Source organism: Bos taurus, chromosome 2, assembly GCF_002263795.3.
Source record: "Bos taurus isolate L1 Dominette 01449 registration number 42190680 breed Hereford chromosome 2, ARS-UCD2.0, whole genome shotgun sequence".
Taxonomy (NCBI): Eukaryota; Metazoa; Chordata; class Mammalia; order Artiodactyla; family Bovidae; genus Bos; species Bos taurus.
The window spans coordinates 47,418,116-47,433,590 of record NC_037329.1 but is presented as its reverse complement, the minus strand read 5'-3'; the positions used below and the strand labels follow the sequence as shown (position 1 = coordinate 47,433,590).

Below are 15,475 nucleotides of genomic sequence, written 5' to 3'. Positions count from 1 at the left end.
CAGAGACATTACTTTGCCAATGAAGGTCTGTCTAGTCAAGGCTATGGTTTTTCCAGTAGTCATGTATGGATGTGAGAGTTGGACTATAAAGAAAGCTGAGCACCGAAGAATTGATGCTTTTGAACTGTGGTGTTGGAGAAGACTCTTGAGAGTCCCTTGGACTGAAGGAGATCCAACCAGTCCATCCTAAAGGAGATCAGTCCTGGGTGTTCATTGGAAGGACTAATGTTGAAGCTGAAACTCCAGTACTTTGGCCACCTGATGCAAAGAACTGACTCATCTGAAAAGACCCTGATGCTGGGAAAGATTGAAGGTGGGAGGAGAAGGGGATGACAGAGGATGAGATGATTGGATGGCATCACAGACTTAATGGGAATGCTTTTGGATAAACTCCAGATTTTGGTGATGGACATGGAGGCCTGGCATGCTGCAGTCATGGGGTCACAAAGGGTCAGACACGACTGAGCGACTGAACTGAACTGTCAAATATTAGGTCACATCCTTTTTCAGCCAACTCTAAGACATTATTCAAATTATTTAACTGAAATTCCTGTACCAAAAATTACAATAATTTTGCCAAAAAGAGAGTTTAAAAACATATCAACCATAAGCATTTATAAGTAGATTTGACCATAGATTGAATTTTTTCTCTACCAATGAATGTCATAACAAAGGATTGGTTTTAAATGTTCCTTCTCAACTTGAATATGGCCAAATATTTGCAGCTTTCTACTGTACTTTCTTGAAACACTTCAGAACTATTTGACTTGACTCTTCCAGAAAATATATATGTTTCTCTTTATTGTATCATCAGTACTTGGCATGTATGGATTCAGAATATAACAAGTCCATACAGTCAGCTCTAGAATTTTATGACACTACCATGTATCAGCATAAAATAAGCATTTGAAATATTATTTTAGGCTTGCATACACTTCTCAGGGAATTTAAATCACATATATGTGATAGATAATAAGATTTTTTCTATTTTTACCTTTCCCCTGTCATCAGAAAAAAATAGTGGTTTTGGTCTATGCCATTTTTCCTTCTTATGTTTATGTTTGTTATGTAATGGTACTGTGTCTCAATTTAGTACCATTCCATTATTTGTTATTAAAGGATTTTGTTCATGTTTTCTCTCTGCTAACTATAACCCTCTGTAGTCATTGAAGTCACAGGATGGTTTGTTTTTAACAAATTTCTTTTGTTTCAAAATATTAGGCATGGTATATAAATTCATAATGAGACGTGTTTTTAACAGCAGTTTTGTAAACAACTGAAAAGCTGTAGCAGTTATTTGTTTGTTTGGGCCACCCTACAGGGCCTGCGGGATCTTAGTTTCTCAATCAGAAATCAGACCTGGGCCCACAGCAGTAAAAGTGTAGAATCTTAGCTATTGGACCACCAGGGAATTTGCCCATGGCAGTTTTAAGTACGCCCCTTAGCAGTTATGTTCATTACATAGTTTCTCAGTTCTGGATAGATCATTTAAAGTGGATTCAGTTACACTTCAGTAAATATGGATAGAAATTCCTTTTTTACCTAAAGAGAATTTAAGGAATTTCTTAAAAGTTACATTTTTATATTTGATGTGCTTAGTCACTCAGTCGTGTCTGACTCTTTGTGACTCCATGAACAGTAGCCCACCAGGCTCCTCTGTCCATGGGATTCTCCAGGCAAGAATACTGGAGTGGGTTGCCATTTCCTTCTCCATTATATTTGATGGACATATGCAAAAGAATTGAATCCTCGTACATTTGGTTTCTTTTAATCTATGTGTCTGTAACACTTGTGCTTTCTGCTTAATTGTTAGTGGACTTGGTCAGGAGAACATACGTGTCTTTAAGAGTAACAGGACTGATTCAGAACCATGTTTTTACTTGGCAGAGAGTATCATCTGTTTCACAGCTGGGAAATTCACAGCAAATAAAGGGTTTGATCAGAAATAGAAACCTGATACCCATGACCCTTGTGTCACAAGTTCCTTAGTTCTTAAACAACAACCTTGAACATGAGAGCCACTGACAGAAAATTTTCTTACTTTTATGTTGTTAATAACCCAATTAATGTTTTTCAAGTCATAGTTGCTGTGTCCTGAATGTAATCTAATTATTATTTTCGGTACCATACTAAATGGACTTAAAGGGAAACAAATAGAATTGTGTGTCCTAGGTACTAGTAAGAACTAAAACTGAGGACTTCATTTAGTTAATTATTAAATAAAAGTATGTTGTCTTAATTGAAAACCTATTCTCAAAGAATAGAAGTAGGACAGAGAAAGGAAAGACAGATGTGCTAAATAAAGGAAGTGCATAACCAAGGAAAATTATTTTTAATACATAATTATTTAAGATCTAACATATGCAAAGCATTATGTTAAGTGTTTGGAAGTTGCAGAATTTTAGAAGACAATAATCCTTACCTTCAGGGAGCTTATAACAAGCAAATATTATATTATTTAAATAAATAGATGATAAAGTTTTCAGTCATTTGAAACTGCAGTATTTGTTCTTTTGAGATACTATTCTTAAATCCCAACCTTAAGAAAATATATTTCACATCTAAAAGTAGCATTGCTTGTTCAGACTCGAAGGGCAATTTATGTTTAATCTTGCGTTAGACTAATGCATGGTTGCAGTGTCTTTTCCCATTCTTTCTGAAAATGGTATAAAATGTTTGCAAGCATGAAAGTTTTTTAAAAAGGAAAACTATGTTTTAACACCAGCTGAGGTACTCACAAGGACTTATTTTTTAAGTTAGAGTCACTTCCAAAGGTGAGAAATAGATTTAGACTTCAGGAGTTTAAAAGATTTTAGTTTGACTGCTAAAGGAAATCATACTGAAATTTCAATTATAACTATTTAGCTTGGGTTTCAGAAGTTTAAATGGATCTTTATTCTGTTTTATCGTCAAATTTCATTTGTTCCTCATTCCCCACCCCTTTTACCCTCTCACTTCCTGTCTCACCTCTCATCTTCACCCCGGTTAGTATCCCCACAGTTTTGCAGTTTACTCATTAGTTACATTAGAGGATGTGAATAGTCCTGGATTATACTGTCGGCTTTTGTGGATCGGAAGATTTGTCCTCAGAGTAGGTCCAGTGGTTTTTTGTGAACCTTACCTGGTTGCTTGCTATTATCTAGAAGGATTAAAATACGATCTCCTCCTCCATGTAACCCCAGATCCAGCTTTTAAAACAAACAGACATTGCATATAATCAGCATTGTTTCAACAAGTTATATATTAAAACTTTTATAATAGACCTACCTGGTAGATGATGACGTGCCAAATAATCATTTTGACTTTTAGATGATTTTTACTATCACATTAGATGTTCTTCATTAAGCTGCAAAAACTTGGTCTAGGCTAGTATTTTAAAATATTCGTGGCCTCCCAAGAATCACTTTAGCCTACTTTTAGAAAAACACTGAATTAAAAGTTAGAAGATTATTTTTTCAAAGGTAGCAGATACAAGCACAAAAATCATGTGTTTATACTCGGTTGTAGGGTGGTCATCTAGAAAATCCAGATTGTGTTTCTATTCGGTGTTTCTTTTTATTAGTTTATCAATGAAACAACAGTAAAAAGTTGACTGCTGCTGCTGCTAAGTTGCGTCAGTCGTGTCCGACTCTGTGCAACCCCGTAGACGGCAGCCTACCAGGCTCCTCTGTCCTTGGGATTCTCCAGGCAAGAACACTGGAGTGGGTTGCCATTTCCTTCTCCAATGCGTGAAAGTGAAGTCGCTCAGTCGTGTCTGGCTCTCCGTGATTCCATGGACTGTAGCCTAGGCTCCTCCATCCATGGGAGTTTCTAGGCAAGAGTACTGGAGTGGGTTGCCATTGCGTTCTCCGAAAAAGTTGACAGATACTTTTAAAGATTTCACACATACTCAAGAATGTTTTCTCTGGGCCCAAGTTTAAGAAACAGTGATGTAAAGCTTTATCAATATACCAGTGTAAAATCTAGTGGAGGTACCTAGAGTATGTTTGTGTTGGATCGCTGTCAGATTATGAGAGGGAAAGGTGATAAGGGATCAGGCTAGCAGAGCACCTTGTAGGAACCACATGACTGAAAGGTAAAGAACAAAAGGAGGAATGCCTGCGATTTTTGAGAACAGAATCAACATTCTAAGGGTGGTGACAGATATTCTATGAAAAGCTACATGGATCCATCTGAGGCATAGAAGCTGACTGATAAGGCAGGTAGAAAGACAGCCAGAAAGGTTAGAGGCTTTAGTGAAAAACAGACTGTCAGTTATATGCTCAAAATATTTAGAAATGCAAGTGTGTTACTAATGTACAGAATGACAATTTGCGTGTGTAAAAGGGGAAATTCTATAATATGTGTACCTATTAGAATGTGTTACCCAGGGAGATTTGCAAAACCTCTTACTTAGGGAAAGGAACATTTCCTGCCTTTTGCCTTCATAAAACAATCAGATTGTAGTTACTTTTTTTAAAAAATTATTTATTTTTAATTGAAGGCTAATTGCTTTACAGTATTGAATTGGTTTCTGCCAAACATCAGCATGAATCAGTCATAGGTTTACCCATGTTCCTTCCCACCTGCCTCCCCATCTCACCCTTCTAGGTTGTTACTGAGCCCTGGTTTGAGTTCCCTGAGTCATACAACAAATTCCCATTGGCTGTCTGTTTTACATATGGTAATATATGTTTCCGTGTTACTCTCTGCATACCTCCCATCCTCTCCTTCCCCTGCCAGCTGTGTCCATGAGGCTGTTCTCAGTGTCTGTGTTCTCCACTGCTACTCTGAAAATAGGTTCATCAGTACCGTCTTTGTAGATTCCATATATGTGTGTTAGTATATGATAATTGTTTTTCTCTTTCTGACTTACTTCACTCTGTATAATAGGCTCTAGGTTCATCCACCTCATTAGGACTGACTCATTTTATGGCTGAATAATATTCCATTGTATATATGTACCACAGCTTTTTTATCCATTCATCTGTTGATGGACATCTAAGTTGCTTCCATGTTCTAGCTATTATAAATAGAGCTGCAATGAACATTGGGTTACATGTGTCTTTCCTCAGGATATATGCCTTGTAATGGGATTGCTGGGTCATATGGTGGTTTTACTCCTAGTTTTTTAAGATATCTCTGTGTTCTGCATAGTAACTGTGTCAATTTGCAGATTGTCAGTTACTTTTAAACTGACAGGACTTGGACGTGTTGGATAGGGTAGATTTATGACCAGCATGAAATTTACTTTTAAGCTAGCAACTTTTGAGAGCAACTAGTAGAAAGAACTTGACCCTAAGCAAGAGAAACAGATATGGTTTCTTTTTTCATACATTCCCACTTCTTTATGTCACTACAATGCATCACTGACTCGATGGACGTGAGTCTCAGTGAACTCCAGGAGTTGGTGATGGACAGGGAGGCCTGGCGTGCTGCGATTCATGGGCCCACAAAGAGTCGGACACTACTGATCTGATCTGATCTGAACCCTTCCAAAGCTGGGCCCCCATCCTATGTCTCGTTCCTAAAGAGGTATCTTCACACTATAAGTGTGACATTTTCCTGGTGTATTTTAATGCTTACCTCTTGATAACTTAAAGTCAGTGTAAGAAATAAATTTCTTATGGAAGTATTTCTGTAACTTATGAAAGGAAAAATAATTAGTGGAGAAGGTGCTTTCCTTTTGATCAGTACTATGACTGTGCCATTAAAACCATACTACATTTCTGACCACTTTTACTCATCTTAACAAAATGAAAGAGGTCAATTAGGGAGGGTGTTCTGTATGTGTTCCAATTCTGTGTCATGATTGCTATTTTTGTCTGAAGAATGTTTAATGCTCTAGAAAATTCCAAATGAGAAACATAAGCAATTTTCAAGCACAAAACACCTTATAGTGTTTAAAAACAACAACAAACTAGATGTTAAGAATGAATCTAACATGCTGAGTTTGAGGCAAAGGGGAAGAAGAAAAAAATGAATTTACTATTTTAAGCATATCCATATTTTTGAATTAAGTTTTACCACCAGTGGTTTTCAACCAGTAGCAGAATCAGGAATGAGAATTTTTGTATCAAAGCCAGCATGAGTTTTTAAGAAGTTGGACAACACTTGACCATTAATTTGAGTCATTTCAATGATGTCTTGGTTGAGATTTTATACATTTTCTATGGTGAAAAGGATGGAGTTCTTGAACAAATTAATGGTTTCAACAAGTCAGGGCAGTAAGTAGACATGTCCCTCCCCAGACCAGGAAATTTTATTAGCATCCCTTTTTGATATCTACATAAATGATCATCTTTTCATAAAAACAACTAGAATACCTCTAATTGGCAACATTTTGTTAGTTAATAACTACTAACCAAAACTAATTTTTTTGCTAAAAGAATACAATTTGTTCTTTCAAGTAATTTATATATATTTTTTTTCTGAAGTAAGATTTTATGATTTTCTGACTTAAAAGATTTTGAAAAATGAAAAAATTCTCATTATCCTCATTTCTGTCTGAATTTTTAAATAGCTGCTAAAAGTGTATCCTGTTTGGTTTTATTCCTCACTTAAAATTCAGTGCTATGGATTTCTCACCTTTTCATCACAACATAAACCTAAGCTCTGGACAAACATCATGCTGCATTTGAGAGTAGATTATACTAACACCAGATTACAAGTCTACTTCTTCTGAATTGGTACACTGGTTTATATACAGAAGACTTAAATAGATGTATTTGGGCTTAAGGTTTTCCTTCCTGCCTTTGTATGTAATAAACTATTTTTAATCTCTCCCAAGGTTCTCATACAGCTGGAAATTAATGAACACTTCACATTTTCATTTGATTTTGAAGATTTTAAACTTAGAATTTGTTATTATTTTTTATTTAAAAATAGAATACTTGCAATGAATTCAACATGTGCAAAGAAAGACATTTGATTTTGTTGGTAATTCAGTAAGATAACTAATATGTACTTCAAAAATACAGGTAATAGTGAAATTTTAGAATGAGCACTATCATAGGCCCATCTTCGAAAAATAAAATTGCTGTCTGTCTAAGAACTGTTTCTCCATAACAGTCCAATCCTAATTTTAATGATAACGTTGTGTAACAGAAATGAAGGCCTATCTAAAGTTTTGTCCATCTCTGGGGCTTAATTCCTTCATAGAAAATAAGCTGTACTTTGCACAACTTGTTATGTCTAATTTACTATCATATATATAATTTCTCATTTGTGATTATGCTAAATGGAAAACTTTGGTGGGGATTTCTAGTTAAGTAACATTAGTTGAAGGTCGTATCTAAACTCCTTTAGGTCATATTGATTAAGTTAGCTAATTTACATTTAAAGGTTGACTTAAATTAGTTGAGAATTCTTTATATGTATCTTTTCTTCCCAACTACATTATAAGACTTTATAGCAGGGACCTTCTTTTAAATTTTTTTTTTTTCTCTGTTCAGCACTTTTCATTGTAGATAGTAAATACTTGCTGATGGAGTGAAATAGCTGGGAGAAAGGAAAGAAAACAATAAAGAAAAATAGAGTAAAATGGCTCTGGTAGTACCTGCATTCTGATATGATTTAATGTTTTGTGGCTCTAATAATATACTGACTTCTATGGAGATAGCTTTGTGTCCTCTAAATAAGTTTATCAGTGATGTACTTAAATATCAGTGAGTGAAAGTTTGTTTACATTGCTTTCGAGAAAAGTGTTTCTTATTATAACTTGATAACTTTTTTTAAAGTAATTTTTTAAATAAAAGTTTTAAATGTCTTATTTTTATTTGGCATTTAGTAACTTAACACAGTTGGTAACAGCATAATTGATTACATCTGAGGATGCACTGTATCTTTAATTTTCTAACATATCTCATTTCTAGCCCATGTTTTTATAGGTAGTACTTTAGGCATCTATTGGCTTAACATGTGGTTTAAGTCTGAATAAATGGAGGAATCCTCAAATTAGAGCTGTGTTATACAGTAAAAACTACAAATGGTAACTTCTTAAGCATGTAATATTAGAAGGTATAAGCTGCTTTGGCTGAAGGGTGTATCATTTTTACCCTGTTCTTTGCTGGTGATGTATAATATATACTGTGATTTGAAATTACTTTTCATCTTAATTGTGGAGCAACTTCAGATTGTATTCTACTTGTTAAAAGTACTTTAAAACATGCATATTTCTAAAATTAATGTCCTTTGCCAGTGTCAGGGGGCATCACGGAAGAGCAGTTTCAGACTCATCAACAGCAGTTAGTTCAAATGCAAAGGCAGCAGCTTGCTCAGCTTCAGCAGAAACAGCAATCTCAGCATTCCTCGCAACAGACACATCCAAAAGCACAGGTAAAGCTGTCTTTGAATCATGGTTATGTCTGTTCTTTCATAATTATGTCATTTTAAAAAAATTTTAGTCAAGTCAAGCAGATAACCTTGTTATTGCTACTCTTGATTTTGAAGATAAAACCTGTGTCTTTTTCAGTTAATTTAACTAATTTTAAGTAACTAGTTTTTGTTTCATGAGAGGAGCACTAGAGCCAAATATAGTATTTTTAATTTAGGAAAGAAATTGCTACATATTTTTGGAAAGTTCACTAAGAATTCATCAGTTCAGTTCAGTTCAGTCACTCAGTTGTGTCCGACTCTTTGCGACCCCATGAATCACAGCACGCCAGGCCTCCCTGTCCATCACCAACTCCCAGAGTTCACTCAGACTCACGTCCACCGAGTTGGTAATGCCATCCAGCCATCTCATCCTCTGTCGTCCCCTTCTCCTCCTGCCCCCAATCCCTCCCAGCATCAGAGTCTTTTCCAGTGAGTCAACTCTTTGCATGCGGTGGCCAAAGTACTGGAGTTTCAGCTTTAGCATCATTCCTTCCAAGTTTTCCTTAGGCACCATTAAATGATTGACAGTAGAGCCAAGACTGTATAAATAAATACCTAATAACAGCGTAATTGCTAGAAGAAAGAAGCCCTGCCAGCACCTTGAGATGAGGCAGTGAGACTCATTTTGGACTTCTGGCCTCCAGAACTGTATGAGAATAAATTTCTGTTGTTTAACCCTCTAAAAAGCTGTTACTAACCCTGAACAAGTTTTATACAGAATCAAAAAGAACATGACCATTAAACTTGCCTTTGTTTGCCCTTTATGAATCTCAGGTATTTCAGCCTACTGAAAAGTTAGGCTAAGATACATTTTTACATTGGGACAAAAATGGCTGTCAGTCATCTTTGTCATTTCATTTTGCCCACAGTATCTAGATTGTCAAGTATTTTTAAAAATTTTATTTATTTTAAATGAAACAAAGATGAATATTTTTAATGATGAAAGGTACAATTCACAAAGAAGATAGACATCATAAACCATTAGACACTTTAGCAACAAAGATATGTGAAGCAAATATCAGAAGAGATATAAGGGGAAAAAATACATAATCATAGATTGTCAAGTATTTTTAAAGGCGTTAACACTTGGAAAAATGAATAGGGCTTAAAGATTTGGATTGTTTATTACCCTAGCTGTTTCTTACAAATAGTTGCTTCCCAGTTTAAGAAATAATAAAAAAGTAACTTTCTTATTTCACAGATGAAAATAGTCTGTGAAGTCCTAGATCTCTTAACATAAACACTTGTTAACTGTTCAGAATGAAAAAGGCAACAGCCTCTTGGGTTTTCTCACTTCTTTAAGTGTTTGTGCACTCACATCTAAAAGTTAGAGTTTAACTCTGTTTCTCTTATAGGGCTCAAGCACCTCTGACTGTATGTCTAAAACACTTGACTCAGCCAGCGCCCATTTTGCTGCATCTGCAGTGGTCAGTGCACCTGTTCCAAGTCGCAGTGAGGTAGCCAAGGAACAGAACACTGGCCACAGCAACATAAACGGTGTTGTCCAGCCTTCAGGTAAGCCTGTTGTTTCAAGTGATACTTACTAGCTCAGAGTTGCAACTCAGTGATTTGAGATATGATTTTTGATTTTTAAATCCAGAGGGGAAACATTGTACAAGAAATCAGTTAGGACTCCATAATTTCTATGGCTATGTGTGGTGGAATAGTTCGATGTTTCTAAAAGTCACATCAAGCCTGCTCCCTGGGTCCTCCCATGCCTAGTTGATACCTACCTGTGTAACAGTCCACCCTGCCTAGTTTTATCTACATACTGTCATTTGCCTCACATCTTAGCAGTCACATCAAGCCAATTGCTAACCATCATTGTTGAATCAATCGTGCATTTATAAAAAGGAGAATTATGTTAATAGTCCCGATGATCTGTCAGTAAGTTGGAAATTGGATTTACCTTCCCAGTCTTACACACTCACAGGCCTGCTTTCTGTGACTCCTCCTTGTGAAATACAGTATTGCTGTGACACTATTTCCACTTCATACTACCCTGAGTCCTCAAAGATTTGTTCTTCCTATCAGCCTTTAACTTCTGCTCAGACCCTAGGGTTTTCCACTTGCTGTTCCATATACCTGTGATTGTGATTCCCCTTCCTTACTGGTGTTCTTCCTTGTATAAATTCTAATGGAAGTCCAGTTTTCATCTCCACCTGCCCTCAGTCTCCAGAAGACCTCTCTGTCCTGTTACACAGTGTCCATATATGAAGGCAGCAGAATACTTTGCAAAACCGTTTTATGCAGGCTAGTAGGAAGAGGGTATCTTTGGGATTGTAAAGATGAATATGTTGTAGTTATCGATTAGAAACTCTCTTCAGAGATTTAATTAGATTACAAATGTTTGCATTTCTTTTTATTTTTAAACTCCTAATTTTTTAGAGTTTAATTAATGTCTCATGAGTTGAACAATTTTTTTCTTCTTCTCCTTCAGGAACCTCTAAAACATTATACTCCACCAATATGGCTTTATCATCCAGCCCAGGGATTTCAGCTGTACAACTTGTAAGGACAGTTGGCCACACCACTACAAACCACTTAATCCCAGCATTGTGCACAAGCAGTCCTCAAACACTTCCCATGAACAATTCCTGCCTGACAAATGCAGTGCACCTCAATAACGTCAGTGTTGTTTCTCCAGTCAATGTGCATATCAATACACGGACTTCAGCACCATCGCCAACAGCCTTAAAACTTGCCACAGTTGCTGCCAGTATGGACAGAGTGCCAAAGGTTACTCCTAGCAGTGCCATCAGCAGCATAGCCAGGTGTGTGTGTGTGCGTGTGTGCGTGTGTGTGTGTGTGTGTATTTCAGATGTCATTCTGTCTCTTTCTGCTGGCTCAGATCCTGTGGGAGGAAAAGACTTTTCCTTTTTTTTATTTTACTGCTCAAGCCATAGATGTCTTGTCAACTGATTGACTTGCTTTTTAACAGATATTGAATATCTGCTTAGTCTAAAGCTGTGTGACTTAGATCATTTGTTTAAGGTCCCTAGTAGAATGTTTAAATGCCAATCAGAACTGCTATTTAAAAAAAAGGGGAAGGATAGTCCACATCAACTTGGGAACCATCAAACTGAAAAAATACATCAGCTTCAGTTATTCTTAGATTTCTTCTTTGTACTTTAGGCAGTCTGGCAGGCTAGAGTTATTGTTAGTTTTCAGAGCTTTAGTTTTCAAATCAAATTTGTATTTTTTTAACATTATACCCAAAGGGAAAGTAAATTATTCTGTGTATATTTTAGAACTGAGAATATCCTGGAATTAACTAAATCTATGATAATGTATTTCAGATTGCTTTTTTCTTTCTATGACACTAATACATGCAAACAGTGAATCAAAAAAATTGATCTGCATAGATTAATAACTACATGATCATAAACCTGTAAAATTAAACTGTAGTGGAAAGTAATTTAAGTAATATTGTGTTCCTCATTATTATTACTTATGAGCATCATATGCTTTGTCTATTGTAAAAAGCTTGAATTGTCCTGTGCTATATGTTTCATAAGTAATTTATCATTGACTGCTACTGAAATACTGTTAAGTTGCTGTTTTTCCTAAGTAAATAATTATAATCAAGTTCATAGGATTTCTTAACTAAAGAAAACTTTTCCTCATTCCTGTATGGAAATTGTAAAAATGGGAGATGTTCTTGTGCAGTATGTTTAGTTGTAATTATATAAAACGCATCTGTAACTACTAAATGAGAAACATCATATTCTAGAGAGTATTAATGTTTATTTTACTCTTTGCCTTATTATAGAGAGAACCATGAACCAGAAAGATTGGGTTTAAATGGAATAGCAGAGACAACAGTAGCTATGGAAGTGACATAACCTAAAACATGTGGCTTTGACCTGTGCTGATGGTGTGCAGTCATTCATATTCCAGCTGAATGCAAAAGGCGAAACTCTGTGGATCACAGAGCATAACAATGGACCTAAATGGACTATAGTATATCGGATGTTAAATCGATATATGATGTATATTTTGTAAAATTGGGAAAATCACTACCTTGTAAAATAGTTTATTTGTATCATCAATATTATTTCTGTTACTTGAATAGTAGATATTCATCATCATGCTTTTGCACTTGAATTTGCAACTGAATGGATTTTAAAAAATAATTCTTTAATGGGATCATGAGCATGAAATGGGATCCTGCATCACTTGTTTTAACTATTTATTTTGCCATGTTTACATTTTGTATCTTGTAAAAATAAATCCAACTTTGTGTCTAAAAAGTTAAAGATTCATAGCTAGGAAATGAAATTCTTGTAATTTTTTTCTAAAGGAACTGTAAAGTTTTCACTTGGTTCATTTTGTTTCACAATTTGACTAGATGGACTTTTTGGTAAATACTTTAGTGGCATTTCACTGTCAAATATGAAGTTCAAGGCAAAATAGTATTTTCTATTACTGTGCAGGGGAAAGGGATGGATCGATACATGCAAATTTAATGTAGTGACTCACTTTTCCATATATTTTGAATGTATATTTCTATTTATAATACCAGTTTATAAAAAATGATTACACAGAAAAAAAGGACTAGGAAAAATTATGCATCTAGTACATTTAAACTGTGCAGGTATGAAAAATTTTCAAGGATTACATTTTATCCGAAGACTGCATATTTTAACTGGCTTTAAAACTGTAACACACCACATAAAGGATATTTTACCAGGTATGTATTGCATTATATCATTGCAATAATTATTGGAAGTCTAGATATCGAGCCATCCCAGGTGTTGGGAGGGGGGGAGGGTTGTGGCAAGATTGTCTTTTCAATTTTGGAGAGATTTCCTGTGGCTACAAGGCAAGTAACGGGTTGGAAAAAGTCTGACTGTAAGCGTTGGACACCTTCATAGTGTAGTGTTTTAGTGACTTTTTTTATACGGTTCTTGTATATTAGATACGTGTAGTGGTGTTTCAGAATGTTTGTTTATGCACTAGTTCAGACAACTTTCCCTGTTACTTGTTCTTGATAAGTGAAAACTGCAGGGAAATAAAAATACATATCAAACATGGACATGCTGCATATGTGTTTATTTCACAATGTGCACTCAGTGTAAGTGAAAATTTAAGGGAGATGATAGCACTTAACAGCACTTTTCATTTTCACAGTGCTTTCCAAGCATTAATGAAAAGAACTATAAGAAGCTCATCTGTGGGCACTATTGGGTTTCAGATAATCCAATATAAACTACCTTTGATAGGGAAAAGTTCTTAAAATATTTTACAGAATGTAAGTAATTTGCAGTGTAACATTCAATGAAATCTCATAAGTGAGCCTCATTTTATAAATAAAAGTTTAGATTATATTGCAAGGGGGTTTTGTCAAGTAAGTACTGGGAAATATTTTTAATGAATATGATTAAAACCATTTCAAACTACATAATTTTATACTTTACATTTTTTATATCTGCAGTCCTAAAGGTTGTAAATTGATATGTCAGTTGAATTAATGGCCAAGATTTCTGCTGAGAGTGGTTTTTATTCAGGTCCTAAATATGTAAAGCAATTTATAGTCAAAACCATAGGAAAAAATAAATTTAATTTCTTCGTTGGTTGTGACCTGATAGGATCCATGCTCATTTCTGCCATACTACCTCTGGAGTTACTCATTGCTGATGATATAAAGAAAATAATTTTGATTTGATATGTAGTTTGACTGTATTCATTCTGCTTTTAGTTGGATGTATCTCCTTGCTATTAACTCAAAACAACTTTAGTGCTGATTTCAGAAAAAAGTTTTATTTCCATTTCACAAAAGTAAAGCATGAAACGAAGTTGCCTTGTGATACACATGTTATAAATAATATAAAACAAAAAACTGTCTACAGTTTCTGGAGATGTGGCGGATTCAGAATTCATCAAAAGCTGATAAGTTTTGTTTTTTAAGTAAAATAGAAAAATAGGCCTTATTTTCATGGGGTTGTAGCTGTTTCACAGGTATCATTTCCGTTACTTACACATACATTTTTCCAATGCTTTTCAAAACTTAAGTGACAGATACTTGTTTTTACATTATCAAGTTGAAGCTTAGTTTGTTTATTTTTATTTTTTTGACTGCGCTAGGTCTTCGTTGCAGCATGCAGACTTAGCCCCATGGTATGCGGGATCTTAGTTCCCCAACAAGGGATCAGACCTATGTGCCCTGCATTGGAAGGCAGATTCTCAATCATTGAACCACCAGGGAAGTCCCAAGAATAGTTTATTTTTACACAGGCCCTCCACTGGGCAGTTCCACCATTTCTTGGTTTTTGTGATTAAACTAATAGTTCAGTAAGCTTATAAAGTCCTTGGAATATGTTTTCTGATGGGATGGGTAATAGGTCGGTTGGTTGTTGGGTGATTTTTTAAACAAAGTGGGTAACTCATGGCTGGGATATCTTGTAATTAAGTATAGGTAAAAATAGTTACAAACTGCCTTTTTCTGCTTTCCTAGAGTACCCTTCCTTCCCTGGTAATTCAAAATCATCATTATGATTAATTAGATAAATTATTATGATATAGCTCTAAGTATATTTGAAGATATGTTGCATATATTTCTTTTGCAAAAGCCCAAGGGAAAAATTAAGATATCTAGAAGGCACATCTTTAAAATACGTATAGTACACACACCATTCTGTTTTTTTTTTTTTAATGTTGACTAGAGTAATTGTAACTGTGCTTAGTAGTTTTTTTTGTTTTTGTTTTTAATTGCAGGATTGTTTTCTTGGGGGAAAGGGGGAAGAGTAATAAGGAGAAATAGTATTTCAGAAATGTCTCCCTTGTATGTACTACTGTATTTGAGTTGAATGATGCTATATTTAGAACAAATTTTATTGGCTGGTAATGCACCTTTGACTGCTGCTGCTGCTGCTAAGTCGCTTCAGTCGTGTCCGACTCTGTGCGACCCCATAGACGGCAGCCCATCAGGCTCCACCGTCCCTGGGATTCTCCAGGCAAGAACACTGGAGTGGGTTGCCATTTCCTTCTCCAGTGCGTGAAAGTGAAGTCGCCCAGTCGTGTCCGACTCTTAGTGACCCCATGGACTGCAGCCTACCAGGCTCCTCCGTCCATGGGATTTTTCCAGGCAAGAGTACTGGGAGTGGGGTGCCATTACCTT

At 35.5% G+C, this 15,475-nt stretch overlaps 1 protein-coding gene across 3 annotated transcripts in view; it reads left to right on the top strand.

The window, feature by feature from the left end:
* The window catches only part of EPC2 (enhancer of polycomb homolog 2), a 127,297-nt gene extending 113,904 nt beyond the window's left edge, over positions 1-13,393 (top strand). For all 3 annotated transcript variants that reach the window (XM_024976769.2, XM_024976767.2, NM_001192242.2), the window contains 4 exons: positions 8,180-8,316; positions 9,711-9,870; positions 10,796-11,129; positions 12,128-13,393. In XM_024976769.2, the coding sequence (XP_024832537.1) occupies positions 8,180-8,316; positions 9,711-9,870; positions 10,796-11,129; positions 12,128-12,200 (704 nt within the window). In that variant the 3' untranslated portion in view covers positions 12,201-13,393. The remainder of the gene's footprint in view (positions 1-8,179; positions 8,317-9,710; positions 9,871-10,795; positions 11,130-12,127) is intronic.
* The last annotated feature ends 2,082 nt before the right edge of the window (positions 13,394-15,475 follow it).